The sequence below is a fragment of the Aulonocara sp. 'chitande type north' Nkhata Bay genome, linkage group LG13 (assembly GCF_057382095.1).
Source record: "Aulonocara sp. 'chitande type north' Nkhata Bay isolate Kocher_YH1m ecotype deep benthic linkage group LG13, A_spYH_male_GT1.1, whole genome shotgun sequence".
In the NCBI taxonomy this organism is placed as follows: Eukaryota; Metazoa; Chordata; class Actinopteri; order Cichliformes; family Cichlidae; genus Aulonocara; species Aulonocara sp. 'chitande type north' Nkhata Bay.
This window is the reverse complement of record NC_141356.1, coordinates 14,213,911-14,235,360: the sequence shown is the minus strand read 5'-3', so window position 1 is coordinate 14,235,360 and position 21,450 is coordinate 14,213,911. Positions and strand designations below refer to the sequence as shown.

Sequence of the window (21,450 nt, the reverse complement as noted above, 5' to 3'; positions counted from 1 at the left end):
ATGTATGACTGATTACTGATTTTATTCTGTCTGTGATAGATGAATGTGAGCTTGCAAAGTTAACTGTGTGGACTAAAACCACACCGTAACCCTGGTTGGCTGAGGCCCTGAGGAAATGGGTGGATGGTTCTAGTTTTTCAGGTTGAAAAAATCTTCTCCAAAGCAAGTTTACTGCTATAGTTTTGTCTGTGTAGCATCGCTTTCACATGCTTTTAAAATAATGTTGATATTGCATTTATCATCAGTGTATATCTGACGCCGTGTCTTTATGGCTGTATAGAAGATGGCGGTATTGTAATGTTGTACACCAGCTGATGGCGCTAGAACCAAATGTTTAAATAATTCTGGAGAGGAAAACACACAAGCATACACATATTTACACACTTCCCGCAAGATGCACAGACTGAAAAGCAGAGGTGTGTGCAGCCACACAATCTTTACACACACCAGTGCACAGAGCGTGGTCATTAAGAAGAGGTGGCACCTAGGCTGGATTGTCTGGGAGAAGACGGTGATTAATGAATCCGCTGCATCCCCTCACTCCTGTACCTCCTTGTCATCTTGATTTTTTTTCTCCCCCTCTCCCATCCCTCCCTCTGCACTCTTTCATTTGCTCCTCACATGCTTTCTTTCTTTTTTAAAATCTCCCTCTGTATTTTTCTTTTCACCTGCCAGCCTCAGCTTCTGACCCCCTCTGTCATCTCTTCCCCCTCTGTCCACATCACTGTGTGCTCCTCTGCCTCACCTTCTTCCTTCCTTATCTCCACTCAAACGTCTATCACTTTCATCTTCACCCACCTCCATCGATTCCCTCCTTCCTCTTTCTCTGACAGTGTCACAACGTAAGTCTGCACTGAGCATCATTAGGCTTCAGAAGGAGCAAGAAGGAGTCAGTGTAGTGTGGAAATGAACAGAGGGGGAGTCGAAGCGAAGTGTAAAATATGAGGTAAAAGGATTTAATGACCACTCGGAGAAGCGGGTTCACAGCAATTAGCTGTGAGAGATGTGATAAGAGTTGACCTTCTCCCTTCTTGTCGTCACTTCAGTGCTGCCTTTCCTCCTACCCCTGTTTCTCTTGTTCTTTTATGCTATTTTTTTCCACTCCAGGTGTGTGGTCGGCTGTCAGTTGCTCGCCGGCTTTCTTTTCTCCTGTCATTTTTCCTTTCTCAATTGAGTATAGTTCAGTGAAGCTTTTTTTTGGGCAAAATGCTGTCATTAGCAAAGAGAAATCAGATCGACAGGCTGCTAAATCATTTCAAGACTGATGTCAATATTGATATATATATGGGGCAGGGATAGCTCAGTAGGTAAAGTGGTCGCCCCATGATCGGAAGGTCGGCGGTTCGAATCCACTTAACGGCTACCCTGAGGTACCCCTGAGCAAGGTACCGTCCCTACACACTGCTCCCCGGGCGCCTGCTTAGTGGGCTGCCCACTGCTTCACTGAGTGAATGGGTCAAATGCAGAGAAAAACAAGTAATTTCCCCATGGGGATCAATAAAGTATCCATTATTATTATTATAAGACGAGAAACTCTGGTCTAAAAGATGAAACAAACTTTCCGCGTCCCTGCTAAAAATATATAACAAAAATACAGCAATTTTGTTCTTCTGGCTGCTACCATCAGGACCTTATCTCTAGCATTCACTCTGTCTCACCAACTCTTAGCATGTCTTTCACTACAATCATTAATTTTCTTTGTCTTCTTGACAACTCCATATTCAAAATCCTTTTTTCCAATATATTCACTATCCCTCCTCTGCACATCTGCCTTCGTGGCCTCTGGTCCTTGCAGCTTCACTGTTACACCTGTCTACCTCTCATACACATGCATTCTGTTTTTCTTCTACTTACCTTCATTCCTCTTCTCTCAAGTGCATGTCTTTACCTCTCTGGACTCTCCTGTGCCTGCTGCCCACAGATCACAATGTCATCTGCAAACATAGTCCACAGAGACGCCTGCCTGACCTCATCTGTCAATCTGTCCATCACCACTGCAAACAAGAAAGGGCTCAAAGCACTGATGTAATCCCACCCCCACTTGAACCCATCTTTCAGTCTAACTGCACACCTCACCACTGTCTCACTGTGCTCATACATGTCCTACACCACCCTCACGTACATCAATGCTTTCTCTAGATCCACAAAAACAATTCCTCTTCTATTCTTCCCCGTCAACACTTGCAAAACAAACAACGCATATAGTATGCAAAGTAACTGCAAAGTGCTCTCTTTAACTTTGCTCAGTTTCACTTAAGCAGCATCGATCTTTTCACAGGTAATTCTCATATATGGTTTTCTTCCATTTTTGATCCACTGCTGCATATTTTCAAGGGGGTTATATGCTATAAGAGGCCAGGCCAGGAAAAACTCCCTCATAGTTTGCTGTGTTGTACCCTCAGTTACTTTGACACAGTGGCATCTGCTGTGATGCTTACACCTCTGAAGTCTCACAAGTGTTAACTTTAGTTTGATACCACACAGTTTGTAATTGCGGAGAAATGGTCAGTTCACTTTGGGCATGTCCTTTTCAAGCAGAACCTCAGAAAAACTTGAAAGTTTAATCATTAAAAAAAAAAAGACTTGGGGTGCGTGGCCATCTGGTGTAACCTGATGGGATGAGGGAAAAGCAAAGACTAAAAAAAGAGCATAAACGACAGACAACAAACAATATAACAATAAACAGAGGGCATGTTGGTGAGCTGGTAACCGCTGACCTGAAACATTCAGCTCTGGAGCCAGAGATGCCTGCAGGAAGGTACAGAGCGGGCAAAGCATGATCTGTGACATGAAAAAGGCACAAAGTTAGTGACATGAAATATTGCATGGAGCATAAAAATGAGGCATTTTATTTTCGTTTTATTTTATTTTGCCTCCAAATATCTTAGAACTTTGAAATTAATTTAGCTTTGGTGTAATAACCATCCACAATACCAAATAGATCGGCTTTCTCTGAATTGTCTTTTATGGCTCTCGCTGTGATGTTACTATGAAGGAATGCAGTTATTATGATTTGTAATTTTAAAGTGTTTCCATTTTCCTTTTTGTACAAAGTTTGTGGAGTGTTCAGATTTGTGTTTCTTTTTTTTGAAATCGTCATTCTCAGATTTTGAAAGAATCATGAGCAGTTTCAGTTCAAATGCACTCTCTCCTCCCTTTTCTGTCTCTATTTTTGATACTACGCTTGGTCTCAGAAAATTCTTCTTAGGCTTTGTTTGCTTTCTTTTATTTATTGGGGTTTATCTGATGACGTAACCCCTGCCCATTTTTAAAATCATTTTTTTATGCACCTGAATTAATCTTGGCTCTTTGAAAGGCCGCTTTTAAACTGAAGAAACTCTAATTTTCTGTGGCCTCGCTCCCTGTTTGGCTCGCTCTCTCCTCTCTTTGCTTTATATCACCTCTGGAATAAAAACTGCTTTGCTTTTTGGCAAGCACAGTGAAAAGCCAAACTTGCCAAAGCATAAAAAAACATTTTAAGTGATCAACTTTGATCTTTCCACAGGGGTGCACTCCATTAATCAGCCCCTCTCTCTCCCCCCTCCCTGTTTGTTTGTGTCTCAGGGTCTAACTCGTGGCAGGTTGTATCTTCCGGAGGTGCAGTGGTCCAGGGAGGTTACGGTCACAGCAGCGTGTATGATGAAGCCAGTGGCTGTGTGTTTGTCCACGGGGGATACAAGGCACTAAATAACAACAAATACGGCCTGGTGGACCACATGTACCGCTACCACGTCCACACAAGAACATGGTGAGAGCACATTAACAGTACTATGGATTTTTTTAAAATTGCAAACATTTCTTTTTAATGCTAAATGGATATGATTTCTTCAGCATCAAAAAAAAGAAAAAGAAATTTACTTTGATGTCCATAGTAAACATAACAGCTGTCTGAATCATGGTAACTCCAGTTTAGCTGTTTGCCGTGTTCAGGGCTATACAGAGGTTTGACCAATCCCATCATGCACGAGGTGAGTGGTTCTCTAATTGGGGTGCAGGGACTACATAGTGCCTGTGACTGAATTACATCAATAACACAAGTGAAATGAGTCCATTACTCTTTCCCTCATTATCTTTTGGCCATAGCACACCATGCACTCCATGCACTCTGTTATGAAATCACTCACTTCTGTGAGTTTGCAGCAAGGTTCCTGCTGCTACATGGCTTGGTCAGATGTTGGTCAGCTCGTGTCCCCGGCCTGTTCACGTACTGCAGTTTTAAAGCTGCAGGTGTTTCCATTAAAATGTTCTTCTTTACATTACAGATAATGATTTTGTTCTTTTTAACCCTGCTGCTTTTCCTGACTTTTCCTGATGTCATTAGTCACTCTGAGATGATTAAAACATTACTTCCACCCTGTTGCCTTTTAGACATTATTCATGCATTCTTGCAGCCTTTAGAGGACTTGCATGAAGGAGAGATTTTCATAACAGAAATTTATGCAAAATCATAATGTGCCAGAAACAAGAGTATCCCTTGAGGAACAGTTCTTCACAATGGGTGTATTTACCTTTGATATGGTCCTATTTACCTTTGTTAAACGTTGAGGCTGAAATCATTGAATTTAGCAACTTTGTTACACAGACCAAGATAAATTTGTGAATGCAACAGCGGTGTGTTTGCAAATAAGCCTGTTATTATAAAGATATTGTACTGTTTACATCACAGCTTAATATAGAAATGTTTCACCATATAATAAAAAAACATGTTTAATAAGAGTTCTTAATAATAGTAGTGAAAATATGATAATTTATTGTAGCCTCATGTCTTAGAGGATAAAAGAGAGTCTGCATAAAAGCTGACTTAATAACTAGTTAATGTGATAATATTAATAGTTCTGTGTAATCACTTTAAATATACACAAACTCTTTCTGAGGAAGGAAAATCACCAAGTTCCTGTCAGAAAGAGGAGACTGGAGTGAGAATGCCAGGATCTGCCAGGAGCTTTGACCTCAGATGAACTCTGACAGATGGATTGGTGAAAGTGGATGCTGGGCTCTATCGTGCTCTTAACATCTTTTAATATACATGCGGACAGTGGACACACAAGTAGGCATACATTAACAAATGCTCACATGTGCATGCAATCTCTCTGTGCCTCTCACTTTCCAGCTGGAATGTGTTGTTGGAGTCGAGTGTCACTTGAGCTCTTGGACTGATGAAATTCCCAGACTGACACATCCCTGGGTGTTCCACTGATTTATACTTCTCCCTACCAATGTAAAGATCATCTGGCCTCTGTCAGTGTAAAGCTTCTGACAGGCATCCCACAGCATGACAATCTTTTCTACATGACATCTATATGTTAGTGGTTTCCAACTGATCTGTAGCCATTAAATTTGTCACATATACTGGTCAGTTTAACTCCTATTCCAAACTGTTGGACGACAGCACATTTTGCTTCTGTACAGCTCTACAGTAGCTTTTTCCCCATCTTTTCTCGTGTTTGCTCCCTGTAGATGGCTGCTCTACAGGTAACCCAGGATTTGCTCAAACCTGGAGAACTGCCTTCTCTTATTTTTCACCCTGGTCAATTGAATAACCTTGAAAAAACACTAAAGCTTGATGATTTTTGCATCCCTGGGAGTGTAGAAGCCTCTAAAAAATATCCTAAAGAGTTTGGTAGCTATTCCAACACCTAGTCTTTGGTTTGCTTGATTGTTGGCTTTTTCTATATTCATTATGCTTGATTTTACATTTTTATAACCTTGTAATGGTGTGAGATATTTACATTTATTGGCAATTTTACCTTAATTGGATTTGTTAAATTACACATGTATTTTTTGTTTGATAAAAATGTTTTTAATATAAAGATATTTCAAGCTCTTAGAAGTAGACGTTTGTTTTGTTTTGGGGTTTTTTTGTTTGTTTTTTGTCAATATTTTAGAATCAATAAATATGACTTCCATTCCAGGTCGCTGTTTCAATACCATATTTAAAGTATGTTCTGAGTAGTCGTTGCCTTTTCACAATAGAGATAACGACGCTGCTCGTACATATAAAAAGTCTGACATGAAGGGGTCTAGTTTCTGTATGAGAAGATTTAAATCAGTTGAAGGCAGGGCAGAAAATCAGCATTGCTGCAGTAAATTAGCCACAGATAGACACTGCAGTTGTTCTCTACTTTACAACCTTTGACCTCAGAGAGATTGGACACCACAGACTGAGACCCCCTACAATGTCGTGTGTGTGTGTGTGTGTGTGTGTGTGCGTGTGTGTGTGTGTGTCTCCTGTGAAAGAACAGTTGGTATGAAGGGCAGTCACCACAGGCCAGGTCACAACCTGAGACAGATGCCATCAGTTGCAGTACATGCATCTATGGACACACATGTCACGCAGACACACGCATAGCTGACAAATTGATGCTTTCCTGACGTGCCTCACATTGCTGATTAACCCAACTCTGTGTGGGTGTGTGTTTGTGTGTGCACGCAGGTTAATCCTCAAGGAGAGTGGTTTGGCACGGTACCTCCACTCGGCGGTGCTGCTGAGTGGCACAATGCTGGTTTTTGGGGGAAACACTCACAATGACACATCTCTGAGCAACGGAGCCAAGTGTTTCTCTGCAGACTTTCTGGCTTATGATATTGGTAAGAACAAGTCACATATAAACAGACACTTTCACATGGGTGGATGCTAGATTTTGAAGCAAATGTTGGTGTGAACACCAGTTTTCTTGTGCACAGCTATTAAAGGTCAGCCACTTGGCAGGTAGGTTGTTCCAGCTAAACACCTCTCCAGAGTTCTCATGTGGATTTAGTCATGCCAGGGTCTTTTGTATCTTCATGTAATCCAAAACTGACTTAATAATGTTAAGATAAGGCGTCTGTGGGTATATTTCACCGTCTCTTCTCACAGGCAGATAAGACAGTGAGATATAGTTTTTGCTGCACTCCTTGTTTTTGAGTTAATTTGTGATAAATTATATGCCTGCCTGATGGTATTAGTTATTATTGATTAATAACTGGAACATCTAAAGGTGCTTTCATTTATTTAATTCTTCCTCTAAGGCTGGAAAATAGGTCCTTTCATTGAGTGATCTGGATGGAATTCACAGAATGTCTTTTCAGATAGATTTCCTATTTTCTGTTAATTTGATATAATACTACTTGGAACCAAAACATTCAGTTTCTACAGTAAACTGTATATAATAGGTGGCTCTAGCGTCTGAGTCTCAAAAGTGAAGCTAATTCAGAAGTACCGTAAACAATAATTCCCCCCCCCCCCCCCCCCCCCCCCACTACCAGCAGGGGGCGACTCCTCTGGTTTCCAAAAAATTGACATGTTTATTTTGTAAATATGGTCCTGTTGTGAGTAAAGCAGAAAGTAGAATATGCTTTAATATAGAGCTCTGCCAAGCCACAAGTGTGCAGTGTGTCTGTTTTCAGAGCCGCTTTTTGTATGTTCAAAAAATTAAGATGATGACAGTCAAAATATTCAAGTCAGAGTTTAAAAACCAAGCTTCAAAATCACCACTGGGTAACAACATGGTGTTTTTATCTCTCTTTTAAAAAATTAATTTCACTTTTTGGGGTTTTCTCTTTGATTTTTTTTTTCTTTTGTCCTTCCACTTCCATCTGTTGCTGTTAAAAGGCCAGATTTGCCTCGTGCCTACTTTTCTACATATAAAATTGCCTGCTGCTTCTAACCATGACTTGTAGTTGACTAAAAGGGGATGCTTTAACCTCACATCTACACTCTGAGTGCTCCTGCTTGCAAGGAAAACATGTTTTTAAATGATGTTCTATATCTTATGTACGATAAGCCTTGGTTTGCTCTCAGTTCTGGTATTATTATAAGCATTCTACATATTTATATTCTGTATTCACAGATGATATTATCTGCAGGGCAGTTCCATTCACTAGCCACTCATAAGCATAATATTCAACTCATCCTGACCATCAAGCTTTATGTAGTATTTATTTGTTCTTATTAGTCATTTAGAGTGCTTTCTTCTAAAAAGAAACACACATGCATATGGTATTTGGAAGCGATTTCCTGGTGTGAATCCAATTTGTGCAGCAACAGCATGTTGAAATGCCCTTAATAGTACATAGAGGAAGCTGCAACGTTACTGCGCTGTGACAGACAAGCTAAAAATATTCTTGCAGCCAGAAGAGACAGTAAGAAAGAAACCAAGACTGTGTAAGGTTGCGAACACTGCAGTATAGGTATGGAGTATTGATGATTAAGGATCCCATTATAGGCTAACCAGTTACACCATCAACCAGATGGTATGGGAACATTAACAGCCCTTGACAGGGATAGAGAGAGACAATAATGAAAGGGGCTTCAGGTGAGGAAGATGTAGATTAGTTCTGCTCTTCACAGGAGGAAACAGTGTGCAGTAGATAGATTAACAGAAAGAAGGAGGAAACGATAAAGATGTGCGAATATTTATGCAAAAGGTGCTGAAAAAAATCGAGTGAAAGTGAAACATGAACAGGAAAAAGCAGCATGTTGGTGATGGTGGTTCTTTAACTGTATATTTATCTGCATGTAAGGTCAGCAATGCTTGCCAGTGTCTGTTAGTGGTGAAATAATTGTTTTACTGCAAAAAAAAAGTCATTCAGAATAATCGTCTGCCAGTTTTTATACTGATCAGTGTTTCTTTGACTATGTGATCAGGGGTGTGAGTGAGACATTCATGGCATAGAGCCTCGGGTGTGGTGGTTAACCTTGTCAAATCTGATTTCTAATCACATGGCGCTAATAGTGAGAGGCAATGGAGACCCTTTGTTTATTTATTTAAGATACTTTTTAGGTTTTATTATATTCTCGAGGTGCAGAATATGTTAAAAATTTCCGCTTAGCCACAGTTCATCCAACAGATGTCAGTGCAGTATGTTGGGATGTTGCTGGAATTTAAAAGCTCGGAACAAAAGGAGCAGAGCCTTAAAACGTCTAAATGGAAATCATGTAGGGATTATACTTGGGAAAAATATATTGTAGAAAAAAGTTTTATATTTTTAAATATTGTTAGTTAGAATGTTTTTTTTTTTTTTTTTTTTTTTTAATTTACGGTCTGCCAAGAATTGGGAAAACAATTTTATTGAAGCAGCAATTATAGATTGTTTAGGCATCGCTGGGTGAAATGAGCAAGTTTTCATATCAGGGAAAATGAAACATGCTAATGCTTACCTAGCTTTTTTTGTAAGGGTCAGGAGCTTGTTATCTCTGAAAGTTGGTGGCCACATCCACATCACAAATGTTAAATGTAATCAGATTAAATATTTTTTTGAGTGCATTCATAGAATTACATACACCCAGCACTAGACTTGACCAATTATTCATCTATTTCGCCATCTTTATGTAGGTGATGTTGATGCTCTCCTCTTGTTTTCAAAGTTGCTGATCAGGTTTATTATAGTCCTTTGAAACCTGTCAAGTGATGTCATGACCTGTTGTATTGTCACTTTAACTAAAACTTTAGTTTTATCCAGAAATCTCAACCACTGCTTCGACAGCAACTTCTCAAACTAAGATCCACTAAGAAGCTTTTTAGAGTAAGTAAGTAAAATTTATTTATACAGCACATTTCACAGATAAAAATCACAAAGTACTTCACAATAAGATCAGACATACAGGTTAAAATTAATTAAAAAGCCATTTGTATAAAAATGTCTTCAGCTGCTTTTTAAAGGAGTCAGTAGAGTCTAGACAGCGTAAAGACAACAGCAGAGAGTTCCACAGCCTAGGTGCCAGTGCCTGAAAAGCCCGATCCCCACGTGTTTTAAACCCAGTACGTGGGACCACCAGTAGCCTCTGACCTGAAGACCTAAGTGCTCAGGATGAAGCATGAGGTTTCAACAGGTCAGAGATATACTGGGGAGCTTCACCGTGCAGAGCTCTAAACAACTAAAATTTTAAAATGAACCCTAAAATTTGCTGGAAACCAATGAAGAGAAGCCAAAACTGGAGTAATGTGTGACTTCTTGTTTGTACCAGTTAAGTCTTGCCGCTGCATTCTGTACAGACTGAAGGCAATCGAGAGCTTATTTGTTGAGATACGTAAAAAGACCGTTACAATAATCCAAACGAGAAGAGATAAAAGCATGAAGAATCATCTCAAGTTCTGCTTTTGACACCAGCAGTCTGAGTTTAGAAATGTTTCTTAAATGATAAAAACAGTTCCGGACAAGTTGTTTAGAGTGTTTCTTAGAGTGCTTTCAGCCATGACAGAAGGTCTGCCTATAATGCTAATGTGCTCAGCTATTCCGTGTTTGAGTTGTAGTTGAAAGCTGCAAGTATTTTCTTTTAAATTTATAAAAATGGGCTTTAAAATGCTTTTTTGTACTTGGAAATATCAGCCCACTGTCCAAATCTGTCGTCCTTCCCACTCTCTCTTTCATATTTCTCGTCACTCCTGTAAATTACAGAACAACAGGAAAAAAGCGACTGCTGATATTAGAGTAGCAGGTGTGAGAAGGGTGATGAAATAAAGGAGAATAGTGCTAAAGAAGGAGAGAGGGACGAACACGGAGTGGAAGAGAAATAAAGAGTAAATGAAGTAGGGATTTAGGGAGGGGAATGGAAGCACTGCGGACTTGTGAAAGAGAATTACCTAAAGACATTAAAGGTGTGCCAGGGTGAAGATGATGATAAGCTTGTGAACAAAAGGCAAAATAAAAGGTGATAAACAATCAGGCATGGGTTTACAGAACGTCCCCATCTTAATGAAGGTGAAAGCCAAATGGTTTCAGATACTGTTTTCGCTCCATCAACGCTTGCAATAAATGTGTGAATTTACGTGTCCCTTAACTCTGTGCAAACACCCCTGTCTTCATAAATATCATAATTTATTCATTACTGCTTTTATCACCTGCAACATTTGTCCGTTTTCTAGCTTGAGTTTACCGGAGAGGCAGATAGAAGCTGCATTATAGTTTAGGTGGGAAAATGAAAAACCAAGAGGAAAGATGATGACATGAATGATCATCAGCTGGAGAAAATAATATGTTGCAGTCAAATATTTATTTGTTTTTTAAATATTACTCATGTGTGTAACTTAACTGGGCCTTTGCACATTTTAATCTGGCCCACATGTTGCTTTAGGTTCGTATTCCTGCACAGTGACACTAGGGCCGTGCACCTATCAGCCTAAACAGACGGGCGAACCTCCACAGCACCTGCAATCTAACTAAAGCTTCAGTTGCACAAGGCCGAGACTCCTCCACGAGAACTATGGATGAACACAGCAGTCTACTAGAGGGATGGAAGCTATTACAAGTGGTTTTAACCGGAGCCATGTATACCTATTGTTGACCATTTTCACCTGGACACTAGCAAGCAACTTTCAGCAATCATTCGTCAACCAGTCAAGACCAACCATAGCAATCAATGGTTAGGCTGTGCATAAAAATGTTTACTATAATATTTTGTTTATAATTACAGTTTTGTTAAAACTGCATATGTGTCCTTTGTACAAATGTGACATAAAAGGCATTTTGTACATCAAGCAGTTCTGATGGGGACCAAGAGTTTTTCCAGTGTTATCGTTATATTATGCTTGGCTAACTGACTGCTTGAGTTTCCATAGGTAAAAGCTTAAGTATATGCTTGCTGGCTCACTAGACTTTGATCAAAATAGAAAGCAACCAACACTCCTCAGTGTTGTAACTATAAAAGTGAGCTTTCAAGCTATGATTTTCTCCTAACCATAATCATGTTGTTTTTGCAAACGTTGTGCAAAAACTGAAACTCGAGGCATTTATTCCACCGTTGGAAGTCCCGCTGCCTCTTAAAGGGACTGTTGTTTGGTGTAAGTGAAAACGCGTTGCCCATTATTTCTGTCCACCGAAGTGGAACAACCACCATTAAATCAGGTAATAACTGAGTTCTGGGCTCTGCCCTGCAGATTGTCTACTTGTAATATCTATGGCAGTAATAATAGTTAACAACCATACAACAAGCTGCTAACATTCAAAACCAGTGGTTATGTTTATAACACAGACATGAAATATATGATAATTTCATAAACACTGAACAGTTGGTTTGGTTTGAAGTAAAAAAAAAACCCAAAAAACAAAACCGTAAACATCACTATCTGTGATAGGAACACTTTTTGGTTAAGAGTCAGCATTGGATAATTATTTTGGTTAAATGAATAATTAGGTTAAGGTAAAGAATGATTATGTTATTTGTTCTCCGAGGCAGTATAAACAGGTTTCCTGTGTCAAAAAACAACTACACTTCGACCCACACTTTATTGTTCACTAGCTCTTTCTTCTGTGTGTGACAGTAGGTTTTAGTTCAATGGCAGTTTTACGGTTTTGCCCTGAATACAAACACCGGCTGCTCTGGGATTTGCTTAAACAACCAGTGCTGTTTGTTTTCTTGGGAGAACAGTCTGAAGTATACACTGTGTTACAAAAATGTACGACTTGGGGGTCATGACATTCTGAGACAGCTGCAGGCTGTTTTCCAGTGTGGCTCTCTTCTTGCACATTATAGCGGGCTCCCCAGTGTTATGGACTGCATCTTCTGCAATGAAGCCCTTTCAAAGCAAGGATGTCAAGGTTTGGCTAAGAGAACTGGGAGAGCCAAAGTGACCGCTGAGTAAGGGTTCAAATGAGTTTATGGAAAGTTCAAATAATGAACTTTGAGTTGGGTGAGAGCAAGACTAGATTGTTTGTGAGGAATGAGGAGGCAAAAGGAAAACTTGAGCAAAGGTGAACCAGGTGAAGGAAGCCATAAGCCAGCAAGCACATTTAAGGAAACCAGGACCACACAGTGCTGGAGGTTTTAAATTCAGCAATCAGACTAACCACTCACGTAAGGTGGCTTATTAACTCGATAAGTCAGGCCAGGAAAGGGCCAAGAGAGCTGGCATCAGAGCAGCATAATTTACAAAGAAAATAAAACTATCATTTTACAGCAAAAATACAAAAAGGCTAAATATTACAGGTTAAAAGTGACACGGCTGCTGCACACAAAGCTAATGCTTGAGAAGAGTTTTGCATGTATAGTATTATTTAGCACAATGTCCTGGCTTCTAATCTGTTTGAAACCAGGACAGATGCTGTGTAAGTTAATAGAAATATCAATTTCACAGTTCTTTCATTAAGACAAAGAACAACCTCACATGAATACAATTCTGTATTCCATTATATTAATATATTGTTTAGATGTGCGTAGGACAATTTTAGCCTTATTCTTTCAACTGCAGCTCCTGCAGCAATAAGCAAAGTGAGTTCTGAACTGTCTGAAAGCATCTTTTAGCCAACAGGAAAAACCAACAAACAGTGAAGTGAACATTTTATAGATGCTCATCAGCAAAAGACAGAGTTCAAACCTGACTGTCTTTAGGATCCTCCAGGTGATGTAAGGAGATAAAACTGACTGTGTGTGTGTGTGTGTGTGTGTGTGTGTGGTCAATGACCAAAAATTAAAGGAAAGTTCAATTATAGCAAACAAAACACACATTAATATATTGATATAAATATTTTAGTTCAACTTATGTATTTTTTAAATTTGTGTTTCGACATATATCTTATTCTTTCTAGTAGAAGTTTATCTGGTTTACGACCTTGATCTTAAATATCTTCTTAGTCTTACAGAATTACTCCATCCCTGTTGTAACCATGTTCCTTGCACAGTACATTATATTTTTTGACACACTGGCAGTTGAAATTTGTTCTTCGTTTGTTTTTTGGGCATTTTTTTTTAAGTAAAAAAACCCCTAATGATTCCTTTCACTACAGAGTGTTGTGGTGCCAGGTTTCTCAAGGAATTGATTAATTAAATACCCGAAAGGAAATATCAGCGTCAGTTTCTTACAGTCCAGGATGAAGAATTCCAATTAGTGCTGAACAACCGACCAAAACGAAAAGATGTTCAGTTTACTATTGCCTTGGTTTAAGGAAACAAAATAGTTTGTTTCAGTAGTTGCATTTTTGCTTAATGGGATAATTAGACAAGCTAAAAGCTGCACTAGCATCATATATCAGTGTGGAGTGTGTCGCATGGAATTCCTTTCTTTCCTCACTGTGGTGCAACAGACTCCTCTCACCCAGAGAGGGATTATGTGGAATTAAAGGCCTCCGCTGGGCCAGTGTGGTGACTGTTAACACACTCAGGGTTATGAGGAGCTTAAAAAAAAAGAAGAGTTTAAATCTGAGCCAAGAAATGTCTCCTAGCTATAGTTTCCTCCTTCCTGTCTTCATTCTTTCTCTTGCTGCATTCACACTTTTCCTTTAATCCCTGCTAACTTTAGCTAAATCTGTGATTTTCGCCCTCAAGTTAAATTTGAAAATTTTGATTTTTACTTTGTTCTTTGTGATTCCTGTCTTTGGTTTTTAATCATTTACAGATAATGTTACCTTATTAGCTGTTTACTGCTCTATTGGCATCTGCATTTATAAGGGCTGATAAATTAAAATGTATAAAGTGGAGACCATCATCGTGAGTAACCATCATTTTCCGACCAGAAAGCACTTCAACTTAAATGTGTCTGGAAGTCCACAAACATAACAACCAGCTGATCCGAGCATTGTTGGGCAGAACTTAAGCAAGGAATACGCGACAAAACCCCTAAAACAAAACAAACAAGATTATCTTAGAATTAGCATATAGTCTTTACTAAGACAATATGCTATCTCTTTATTTTTCTTGCATGTTTGAAAAAAGAATCTATTCTATTTTTAACTCACCAGCTTTCATTGTGAGTATTGGTCTTAAAATCCTGTATCAGTGAATTTCTAAGTACAAGAACTTCACGATGAAGGCATTTATGAATCTCCTTATAAATGGAAAGAAGTCAGAAGAAAACGTCTTCTCCTTCTTGTTACGGTGCTGAAGTTACAGTATTCATATTGGCACAACGTGGTGTAGATACAGGAAAGGCCCCTATATCGTTTGTTTACATGTCTGTGGCTCCACCCAAACATGAGGTGATGAAAAACACTTTTAACTGCGACATTAATTCTGCATGTGCACAGACAGGGGAATTTAATAACAAAAAAGGAGAGAGCTGAGCTGCTTAAAGGCTTTTCTTCTTGTTCATGTCAAAGTTTATGCTGTTGAAGTTTCAGAGAGGGCAGCAATCCTCAGACCTAAATAGGACCTTTTATATAAAATTCTACCTCCCTCTTTTTATTGTTAGACTATTCCAGGGTGGCTTTGTGTGAGTCACAGTTCAAAATAATCCTGGTTTATCATTGTTGTTACTGCCCATGTTCCAATCACATAGAACTGAGAGTAAAAAATAAATAAATAAAAAAAAAAAAAAAACAGAAACGGAGCATTTAGAACCTCCTAAGTTTTGGGCTCACTGCCCTTATTTGTATGTATACTGCTTTCAGTGTTCAAAACAGGGCATGTTTAAACATCCTAACAGTATATCGACACAACAAGAAGCACAATATAGCTCTTATACCCTAAGATTGCTGAACCTCTATAAGCAGGCTATCAGGGGCACTCAAAAATCCTCAGACTAGCTACTTTTTTCTCCTCCAAAATGGCACTAAAGGAGGCCGTGCAGAGGTGCTTCCTGCAGTGGAACACAAGTTACTGAGAAACAGTTTTTCTTAAAGTGGCTTCAAGCAGCAGAACAAAAAACATCAGTTGGCTTTGACAATAACATCGTAACTAAAAGCACAGCAGATAATTTATTTGATTCTTGACTTTAAAGAAATACAAATTTGTTTCTGGAAAGTCTGAGAAATGTGTTAATTGCTGTCATTCTGAATAATGCGTCTCGACTGAGCACAATTTGGTCATTTATGGGGGAAACCTTTAGTGTTAAATAGGACATGCTGTGAAAAATACTATACATGTTTAGAGTTACGACAGGGGGTTGCTTGGCTTCGTATCTACGCGTCTTCACAGAAAGTGTTGATCTGCACAAGTTCTTTTCTAAAGCTCTGCCCTCTGTCGCATCTCTTCAGGAGATAATTAATTAGTTCCACCTGTGAAGTCACTTCTCTCCATCCCTTGTTTTGTCTCCATTTGCTCCTCCGTTCCTCCCTGTCTCTGCACTCGCTGCGAGCGGGGGCGTTTGGAGCACTAATTTGTTTTTGTTTTGCCGCGCTAACCTTGGAGGGGTGACATGACGTTATTAGCTTCTCCTGCTCTTCTGCTGCCACACATTAGATTCAGGTAGACATGGAAGGCACTTTTCATTTGAATTTAATTCTCCCCCTTCAGCTCTCCTTCCTCCCCACTCCCATCCTCCCACATCCTCCCTTCCCCTTAACCGTGCCACCCTCACACTTCTAATTAGATTTTGGGGGAAAATGAACTCTGATTAAAAACGCAGTCCTCTCCAACCTGACACACCATAGGCGCACGCCCACGCTCTGTGTGCAACATGCAAACACCTGACACATACACAGATCTCGCTGAAAGGCCTGTGGCAAGCTGAAAGCTTGTTTGGAAGATGTTGGAAGTCGGGATGTATCTGAGGAGCAGACAGTGGCTGCCGTTCAAACCTCCATGTCCTCCTCCTCCTCCCGCCTTTCTCCATCAAGTTCTCCATTAGCACAGATCCGATCAAACTGTCAATCAGCCCGGCCGCACGGCTGCTTTGATCTGGACTCGTGATTTCTCCCTCTGTCCCACCATGCATTATTAACACAGATTTTCTCATATCCTAAGAGGAAATTAAAATCTGTGTGGGTCTGTGTGTGTGTATGACTGTATGTGTGTTGTGGCTGATAAGTATCTGTTGAGCCTGCAGTTCTTGGGTGGACAATTTGACAGCAGTCTCGGGGTGGCTGGTTATGGCTAGAGGATGGGATCAAAAGTCACAGAGGTTGTAATCTTTTTTTCATTTAGAGCTTGTTAGAGAAAGATTTTTAGCTGTGGCTGGAGGTTTGAGGTCAGCTTCATCATCACAATCAAGCTCTTGATTCACATGCACGAATCATAGTTCCACATTACATTTTCTTTATAGAGTAGAGCTTTCAAGCACAAGTTCACTCCTACTTCCAAGGTGCATGGGGAAGCTCTGGATCCTCAAGAAGTAAAATCTCAAAAATGCCACAAGTTGAAATGTGTCATTCAAACAATAAGTAGACAATAAGTCCATCCATCCGTCCTTTTAACAGCATATCCATTTTAGGTACCATTCCCAGCCTCGTCAGGGTTTCCTAAATTAATGAGAACTTGTCATAAAGAAAGGTTTAGATTCAGTCAAACTGGAAGACACAGGAAAGGGAAAATGACGGGACACAAAATGGAAAAATGAGAATACTTTTTTTTCCCCTAGAGGCATTTACATTCAGAGTTGCTAATTCCTTTTAATAATTTTTTTGTCCACTTAGGATTTAGTAGAATTAGTACCTCAGATTTTATTGCTTCGCTTATGTTAGAAAATCCATCTTTTGTCCATGTAGTTGTTACTATCCATTCCCTTAGAGGTGGAGTCACAACGTTGAGTCACCTACAAAAAAAAAAGAAAAGAAAACTTTAAAGCGTTCAATCAGAAATCTGTCCTCTCACCATGAAGAGGGCTTGAAACTGTTTACCTTGGGCTGCCTGAAGCAGCACAGAGATGCAAATCTGCTTGTTTACTGTTTTCTATCTTTCTATTGGAACACAGATTGCAAACAGCTGGGACATTTCGGTCAACAAAAGCGAGAACTCCACAAAACAACAAAACCGTATTATTTTTTATTATATATTTCTGATGCTGTTGGTTATTATTTGCTTATTTTAGCAGTTATGTGTCTTGCAGACTGTTTCATGTGGTAGATTCTCTAAATCACATGAAACATACAGCAGGTCTCCGAGGGTGTTTATTGGCTTCACAAGAACTGCAAGGCTTATTAATTATTAATAATTATATTATAAAGTGAACATAAAAAAAACACACGGAAATATTAACGTAGGAAGCTGTTGACATTTTGTCATAATTGTCTTGCAGATTAATTAAAAATAGCGCTGGCTTTAATAATAACCTGCTTATTTAAAAGATATGGGCCCGTTCTCTTTTTAACCGCTCTCTCACTGACTTCAGTAACAGTAAATCAGTCCAGAGAAAATAACAAACCAAGCGCACCTTGGTATATTCAGTACTAACAACATGATTTATTAATTCTGATGCACAAATTCAAGTGAAGTTTTGGTTGTAATGATTAATTCTGGAGCAAAACAAGTGAATAAAATATCGAAGATAAACGTCAGCTGCTTTATTCTGCAGCCAGCACAACTTGGAAAGTTCTCAAGGAAACAAACTCCTGCCTCACTGCTGATTCCCTGTAGTGCCTAAGCTTATTTCGGTGCTCAGAGTGCCAAGTGCCACAAGTGAAAAATATTTAAACTTTTAGCACCACGTGTGACTCAGGCTTTAGATGGATGTTAGATGCCATATAGTTGTGCACACCTGGATCCCACACTGAGTGATGATTACCCAGGTAGAGGTGCCAATTTGATTCAGGTCCTTGCAGGTTATATTAAACATGAGCTGACAAACAGCTGTGTGTGTGTGCAAAGCTCTAGAAATAGATGCTACAAGGATAAATCTCCAGACTGGAGTAAAAATGTCTAGTGTTAATAGCAGCTGTCTTATAAATTATTTGCCCTTCTTTTGTGCGTTCTTAATAAACTTTTGGTATTCTGCTTCTCATTGTTTAAACCCTAAGTTTTATTTATTCATAAATATTATTCATCAGTCTTTTTGTCAAACAATATTAAATAATAATTCCATTTACATGGTTCTTTTGCAAAGTGCTTTGACAGACTAGCAAAGCCGAATCCAGAATTTCAACAGAAAGCTGGAAATTAGAGCTTCCTGTTTAAAAGCAGTTAAAGAAAAAGACTGCACAAAAATGTAATGACATCACATAATAGTGAGTTTGTAAAAATGTGTTTTTAGAAGTGATTTGAAGGAGGTCGCAGATTATCTCCTCAGGGAGGTCGTTTCAAAGCCCACAACTTACTCGCTTTAGTGATTTTTGAGTTTCTCGAGCAAAAAGACTTGAGAAATCTTGCTGTGGGAGGTTAAAAATCGGTTAAAACTTAACCTATTTAAAAAAAAAAAACCTGAGTTAAATACCTACAAACCGGTGCTGTTTAATTTAGCCGCACAATCACCGTTCTTCAGAGCTGCCTGATTACATCAGCATCACTCTTCTTGTCGTGTTAATACGAATGACCTTTAACCCCTGCTAGTTATGAACCCATTGCTCTTGGCGTTGATTAGAATAACCTCTTTTTGTCTGTCCCGTCACTGCGTCCTCTGTGGCATCCCTCGCTCTTAAACAAGCGCTCCCAATTAGCACAGCGCTTAACGAGGTCGTTAGCAACCTGGTGTCCTCAACTCTACCAGCGTTCTGTGTTTAGGGAAAGGCGCCTATAGCTAAATGGCACATTTACACTCACAACTTGGACTCCTTTTCCATCTATCTCTCTCACTCTCACACACACACACACACACACACACACACACACACACACACACACACACACACACACACACACACACACACACACACACACACACACACACACACACACACACACACATACATTCAGTCACTCAGTCATTTCCATATTAATATAATGGGAGTATATAGGGGTCATTAAAACATCAGAGAGTTGTAAAATCCAAATAGTAAAACACACAGAGCTGAATAGCACCAATGATAACTTGAGAGGGAGAGAGAAAGAGAGGAGGCTGTTTTATGATCATATTTGTGGCATGATGTGTTTTATGAAGTCAGCTCCCACATTATCTCCCCTATCATCTCTCGATCGCCATAATTCGATGTGAGAAGGTTATGGTAATGAGTTCTTATGGAATTGGGGGAAGGGGTTGAGCTGTGGGTCACACTCTACTGCTCATTGCTCTTGCATATAGTACGTATGGTTCTCCTTATTCTTCTATTATAACTGCATGGGGAAAAATGAAGACAATATTATCCAGTCGTATATTATCGTTAGCATTACCAGTTAAGGAAAACTGTAATTTTGCTGCTTACAGTGATGTTCACAGTAGCTCTTTGTCTGTTTATTTTGTGCAGTGCATTATCACTTCCTCAATAAGTGGGTTATTTATGTTTTGGTTTTCAAACGCTGCAGCAGTATAGCAGCACACACTCACGAGTGAATATATTCCTAAACATCGTTGTGTGTCTGCATGTGCTCGTCCTCAGCTTGTGATGAGTGGACTGTCCTTCCCAGACCAGGCCTGCACCAGGACATCAACCGCTTTGGACACTCTGCTGTGGTTAGCAACGGGTGAGTTTCTGCTTTTCATAACACGTCCCCCTAACCGATCCAATCCCAGACTCTATTTGGCTAATTCTTGTTTCCACCCTATATACAATAGTAAAACTTTGATAGAAAGTTCTTTGTAATGTATTTTCTGAAGTTAATGTAATTTTGGAAGGAGAAACAGTCATAGCCTACAAATAACGGTAGTTCTGCCCAAGGACAAGCCCCCGTATTACTAAAGGTAACAGAGTATTTTATTTTTTCTGAGTGTATCTTGAAATAAAGCGATTTGGTTCACAAAACATGCATGAACTTGCATTTCCTAAGTGTTTTCTTGTAAAAGTGCCACTTTAATCATAAATCTGTACCTTTACCAATCGTCCTTTGGACATTTCAGCAGTGATATTCAACCTTTGAAAAATATAAGAACAAGCCTTCCTGCTCAAATTACATTCATGCAAATAAAACACATCTATCCACAATGCGTGACACTCCAGCACAACTTTTTCATTTCCTTGATGTCTTCCTGTGATGTCCTTCAAATCTTGAGCGTCTCAGGTGAATTTTGCCTCTGCCTTCCTCCTTGACTGGTATAGTTTTGTTGTGTAGACTGTTTATGGATTGATCTTTTTTTATCTCAATCTTATATTTAGTTTTGGTTGGCACTTCTCTTGTCACTTCTTCCTCCGCCTGCTCCTCTGAAGCTCCCTGTTTAGAAACTACGTCTCTCCCACCTCAGCTCTCGCCTGTATGTGGATGTTTCTCCTGCTACACTCTGTCAGAAACTTTCTTTGCACTTTCTATATATAGATACTGCATATATATATATGTGTCCACGTGTATTTCACTTCATTACCTCGAGACCTATATTCATTTCTAGTTTTTTCCTCTCTAACTTTTTCTCACCCTCATTCACATGCAGGCGGATGTGTGAATGGCCTTTGGGCTCTGCTTTCTAGAAAGATGTGGTTTTCAAATGACTTATTACAGCTATGTACAACAAAGAAAACCCTGCCGTTGATGTACTGAGCATTTCTTGTTGCTCATAGGGTTTAGCCTGAAAACAGATTTTGATTTTCTTGAAAAGAATCTGTGAACATCAGTCCCAGACAATCGGAGAGTACAAGACATTTTGTTTGGTGAAATAGAAAAAGTTATAGTGAAAATATAAATATCAGTGCTTTGTGATACTTAAATGTTTGCAGGAGTTTCATCGACTGACTTATTGCTGGGCTGAGAAATGACAGCCTGACCTGTTAACACCATTTACCCACCAAAAAGTCAGCTTTGAGCTC

At 39.4% G+C, this 21,450-nt stretch overlaps 1 protein-coding gene across 2 annotated transcripts in view; it reads left to right on the top strand.

Annotated features, from left to right (window-relative positions):
- The window catches only part of atrnl1a (attractin-like 1a), a 329,857-nt gene that overhangs the window by 48,184 nt on the left and 260,223 nt on the right, over positions 1–21,450 (top strand). For both annotated transcript variants that reach the window (XM_086258788.1, XM_086258787.1), the window contains exons 10-12: positions 3,565–3,748; positions 6,434–6,588; positions 20,095–20,179. In XM_086258788.1, coding sequence (XP_086114914.1) covers positions 3,565–3,748; positions 6,434–6,588; positions 20,095–20,179 — 424 coding nt within the window. The remainder of the gene's footprint in view (positions 1–3,564; positions 3,749–6,433; positions 6,589–20,094; positions 20,180–21,450) is intronic.